Source organism: Clupea harengus, chromosome 8 (assembly GCF_900700415.2).
Source record: "Clupea harengus chromosome 8, Ch_v2.0.2, whole genome shotgun sequence".
Classification (NCBI taxonomy): Eukaryota; Metazoa; Chordata; class Actinopteri; order Clupeiformes; family Clupeidae; genus Clupea; species Clupea harengus.
In genome coordinates this window covers 26,929,487-26,934,486 of record NC_045159.1, presented here as the reverse complement: position 1 = coordinate 26,934,486, position 5,000 = coordinate 26,929,487, and the positions used below count along the sequence as shown (strand labels likewise).

General features: G+C 40.7%; 1 protein-coding gene across 1 annotated transcript in view; it reads left to right on the top strand.

Annotated features, from left to right (window-relative positions):
* The window catches only part of postna (periostin, osteoblast specific factor a), a 30,443-nt gene extending 26,474 nt beyond the window's left edge, over positions 1–3,969 (top strand). The window contains exons 18-24 of the mRNA XM_031572574.2: positions 382–708; positions 825–887; positions 1,162–1,242; positions 2,489–2,548; positions 2,658–2,744; positions 2,860–2,892; positions 3,010–3,969. Of these exons, the coding sequence (XP_031428434.1) occupies positions 382–708; positions 825–887; positions 1,162–1,242; positions 2,489–2,548; positions 2,658–2,744; positions 2,860–2,892; positions 3,010–3,080 (722 nt within the window). The 3' untranslated portion in view covers positions 3,081–3,969. The remainder of the gene's footprint in view (positions 1–381; positions 709–824; positions 888–1,161; positions 1,243–2,488; positions 2,549–2,657; positions 2,745–2,859; positions 2,893–3,009) is intronic.
* Positions 3,970–5,000: the final 1,031 nt, after the last annotated feature.

Below are 5,000 nucleotides of genomic sequence, written 5' to 3'. Positions count from 1 at the left end.
GTGATGAGAGATTTGAAAGTTGCCAAGGCTCTCACCCCTTAGGTAAAAAAGTGCATTATAGACGAGTCATATTACCTGAATGAGTATTTAACAATTATGAATAATATGTTGGTGAGTGCTGCCCCCCTTTATATAGCTGCATGAAGTTATATAACATGAATTAACAGACTGTATTTAATGATGGTTTATTAATGATTTATTAAGTGGTTATATGACCATTTACAGGAATTCCCATTCATTTCACTTTGGAGATTAGGGCAGAGTGAATTAAGGCCACTCCCTTTTACACTGGAAATTATACCAAGTCAACATGGTTCAGCTTGAGTACTATCTCTCTCTCTCTCTCTCTCTCTCTCTCTCTCTCTCTCTCTCTCTCCCTAGTTCCTGAAATCCAAAAATTCACTCGAATCATCACCAAGACGGAAACGGAACCCATCACAATGGTTGTTGAAAGTGAACCTACAATCACCAAATTCACTAGGGTGATTGAGTCAGAGCCTACGGTTACCAGGGTGGTTGTTGAAGGTGAACCTACAATCACCAAATTCACCAGGGTGATTGAGTCAGAGCCTACGGTTACCAGGGTGGTTGTTGAAAGTGAACCGACCATCACCCAAATCACAAGGGTGATTGGATCAGAGCCTACGGTTACCAGGGTGGTTGTTGAAGGTGATCCGACCATCACCAAAGTCACCAGAGTCATTGAGAGTAAGTCACAAATAAAGGTGTTTTTAACTTTCAAAAATAAAAAAAATAACTTAATAAGTATTACACCACAAACAATAGCCCCAGAAATAATTTTCTTTCTTGTTGTCTTTGAATAGCCCACACTTCCTCCGATGGGGAACTGGACACTGAGGGTGAAATCAGGAGAATCATTGAAGAAGGTTAGTCACCTCACAAACTATGCAATCAGTCCAACAAGGATCTGGCAGCAATGCCATTTGCTAATCTCGTAATCGGTCTTGTAAGACGATGCACATCCGCAACCATTTTCTGTTCACCCCAATATTTACCTGTTTAGTTACAAAACGTAAGCCTGGTTGCCACTATTACAGGTACATTGATGTTTAAAAACTGGATTTCTGTAGATTTTCCTTTTGAGAAGGGAAAACAAAATCACAGCACAAACAGACTTTTTGAATTTCCAACCTTGATTAGAAGTTTCCAAGGTTAAGAAGGTTCTGGAAAGCGAGGTACACATCCTCCAGGAGGAGGAGCTCAAACGAATCATAGAGGGAGGTTAGTCGATGAAAGGCGTTCGCCCCGAACCCCCACACCGCAAATTGGCATGATCCGGAGGAGCGAAACATCTCTGAAAGACTGACTGCTGGCATGCTACGAAACACTTTCTTGAGGGGTCTGAATAAGAGCTGTAGGAAATGATGTCGCCATCTTAAGAAATATATATATATTTTTTAGATATCCTATTCTTAAAAAAACCGATATAGAAACACTTTTATTCAGACCCAAAGTTCTTGGTGGTGCACTTAATATCATTCAAGTAGATGATGGATAATGACGGGTGGGTTATTAAACAATTCTGTGGTGGACCCACATAATCCACAGCCACAAACATAACAACTAAAACAACAATCGCTTTTCACCCCAAATTTTAGAGAACAAGATGTTAGTGATATTAACTGCACCATAGGCTGTTGTGTAATATGCATGGATTGAAGATGGCAGATTTATTGTGAACAGATGACAGTGCGTGGATCGAGCTCTCGGAGAGCGTATGCATGCATGCTGAAACCCACTCCAGCACTCGGGAGCCCTCCGAGCCCATTTAAATGTGACACAGGAGTGCGTCTGCCAACATCTGTCACTGAGAAAGCACTGTGACTGGTTTTTACTTGTCATTTGCTGTTATCATTATTATTTTTTCACTTTTATATGTTCTCTTGCCAGCATTGTTCATTTGCTATAAAATGTAGCTCCAACCCCCTGAAGGTTTGCCTGAAACAAAAGAAGGATTTTAAAAAGCTGTGCATGCACTAAAACAAACCACCATTCTCACGGCCTGTACTTGAAGATGTATCACCACTTGCATATGCAAAGACACCATAAGCCCAGCAAGACCTATAATACAATAGCACAATACCTGATACAATACATAAATCACCTGCTAAAAGGAGAACTCTCAAATCTAACTTTATCATCAACAATGCAAATATATAGCCATTGTCTATCATCCCTGACAGTTCAGAGCATTTTGGAAAGTCTAACTTCTACAACTAGCCTTAACATTGAGTTCAAGCTGTTGGGGTTAAGAAATGACAGCAATTGGAGTCCAAATTGGGCAAAATGGACTTAACAGCCTATCAATAACAATTAGTTGCAAACTGTCCCATGAAGGTGGCTCCATATGTACGGAGGGAAGAATCCGGAAGCCTGTGGCTCTCCCTAAACATCTCATGAGCTAGGGGCCATGCTTGTGATGTAAGTGTGTATCTATGTCGGTTGATTCTCTTCTGGTGATCTACAGGTGGTGCTGGACTCACAACTGTCACCAAGGTGATCCAAACAGAACCACAAATCATTGAAGGTATGAAGGTATCATTCAATCGTCACATTCCTTTATAATAGTGCATAAAATCAAGTTGTGCGTAAAAGATGCTCACCATTTGCTTTTCGCAAAACACATTCGTCTGCAGGACCAGATTTCTCCAGGATCACATCCTTCCAAGGAAACGCAGACCTGATTGATGCGGAGTCAGACAAAATTACCAGAATCATCCAGGGTAAGAGTGGCCCCACACGACCTGTTAAAGACTTATCATTGGACTGGAGATGAAGCTTGATCCATGGACGCAAGTGCAAGTTATCTATTTACTGATTTGTCATGTCTCCTTCCAGGTGGAGGACAATTGCAGGCTAAAAGAGCACCAGGTAAATAAATGTAAAACAATTCCCTTGCTTCGGTTTACAGTAACTGTGCACACACAGACAACCGTATAAAAAGTTAAACATGGCGAAAAAAGACTTAACATAACATTTGCTCACCAGTCAAACAGACTGGAACGAGGAGGAGGAACCGACTGGTGCGTCGCCACCCCAAGCGCACACAGAAACAGTAAAGTAGTCATCACAGACCGGGTGCGACTTCTTTACACAGACACAGATGAGGAACAACTGCGATCGTGACATCTAATGGACATTTACCTTGTTCTCCTGTGAAGGAGTTCAAGAAATCGAGGAGGTGTGGGATTAAGGTTGATCTTGATGACCCTTGAATGAACTGATCTCAATCGGCCTGGAAGCTGAGAGGGCATGGACTGACCAGCATCCACAACGTCAAAAATGCAAAGAAATATATACAGTGTCTACAATGTGTATTTAAAATGTTTATGTTAAGTGGGATTTTAAATTCTGCTGTGGTGTATGGGGTCTTTGAGGGATATGTGAGTTATCTTGACAGTCAGTGTTGTTACTTTGTTTGTTTGTTTGTTTTGGAAAGCGGATACATTGCTTCTTTGAAATGGGTGGTAATAATGGATGACTTACTTTTGGTGCTTACATTCATACATTTGAATGTATTTTTTTATAGATCTGAAACAGACGTTGCAGTTATTTGCTGTAACTTACAGTACTTTGGACAATTTGTCAACAAGCTCATGTTTTTTTATATTGTTACATCTTATCTTTGTGGACTTCCATAATATCTTTCTCCTCTTTGTATCTGGTATTTTTGGAGCATTTTGCCCTTGGATGGCATGTTTTTAACCTGTATGCTTCCAGGCTGATTGGCTGGATTCAACAGTTATTTATCAATCATTTTCCATCAATGGTAAAGGCCTTCCTGTTGCGACTCCAACAAGCCTCTGCACCTTTGCCTCTGTTTGAAAACAGAGTTAAATAAAAAATATACTCTTGAAAGGGAATTCAGTCTTCCTTTTGGCTTTGGCATTGGGATCTTTGGAAATTAAAACTTTATTTAATAAAAACGGTATTTTTTCTTTTTCCAAATACTCCCTGTCGCTTTCATGAGTAGTTTTCACATTAACTGTCATACAATTCTGACTCTGATTACACCTGATTTAGTATCACGCATGATATGATCAAATCATGTCAAATGATTTGCGCTTCTCCGATAGGGTTAAAAGGCAAAACTTCTCTTCATCTTACTTAACCCTGTGCCCAAAGAAACAATATGCAACGCTGTAACCTCCGTCCCGCAGGCTGTGGAAGCAGTGAACGTATGCCAGTGCTTTTAGTGCTCGAAGATTTTAAGGGTCCCTGTATCCACACAGCAAACGGGCTGTGCTATAAATGTTAATTGTCTGAGATTCAGGAGGGTAAGCCACCCAAAGTGTTTTGGGGAGTGACACAGTTTGCCGTTAGGTAGGTTCAGAGCTGCCCTGTGCCTTTGTGTTTTTTGGTTTCATTGGCGACACAGAAGACGTCCAGACAGGATGTTTACACAGATGAGCAGGCATAATGTGTCTTCAATCTCCACTGGAATCGTGATGGTTTATAGTTTTCACGTTCTCTTCAGGAAACATTGCATAGCTTCTTGGTTAAGTGGGGCGACAGTGGTACAGGAGGTAAATAAGTCGTTTAGTAATCAGAAGGTTGCTAGTTCGATTCCCTGTCGAAGCGTCCTTGAGCAAGACACTGAACCCCTAATTGCTCCTGATGTGCAGTGTGCCATCAGTGTAAATGAAAAATGTGTATACATTGTCGCAAATATGTAAGTCGCTTTGGATAAAAGCGTCTGCTAAATAACTAAATGTAAATGTAAGTCAGTATGTATCCAAAGGCATGGAGAGAAGGCCACTGAGATTGAAGTGAAGTGTTCATATTGCAATGGACAGCTACAGTTCCACAATCACTGAATTCCAACAGTGCACTACACTGCTGGACAGCTCTTCTATATCATTTTGATCTGCAGGATTTAAGCATTCAACACCAAAACACCATTCAGGGAAAAAAATGAGTTGGGACATACTCCTCTTTAGTCAATGTGAATTAAAAACCGTTTAGGTTGGTAATAAAAA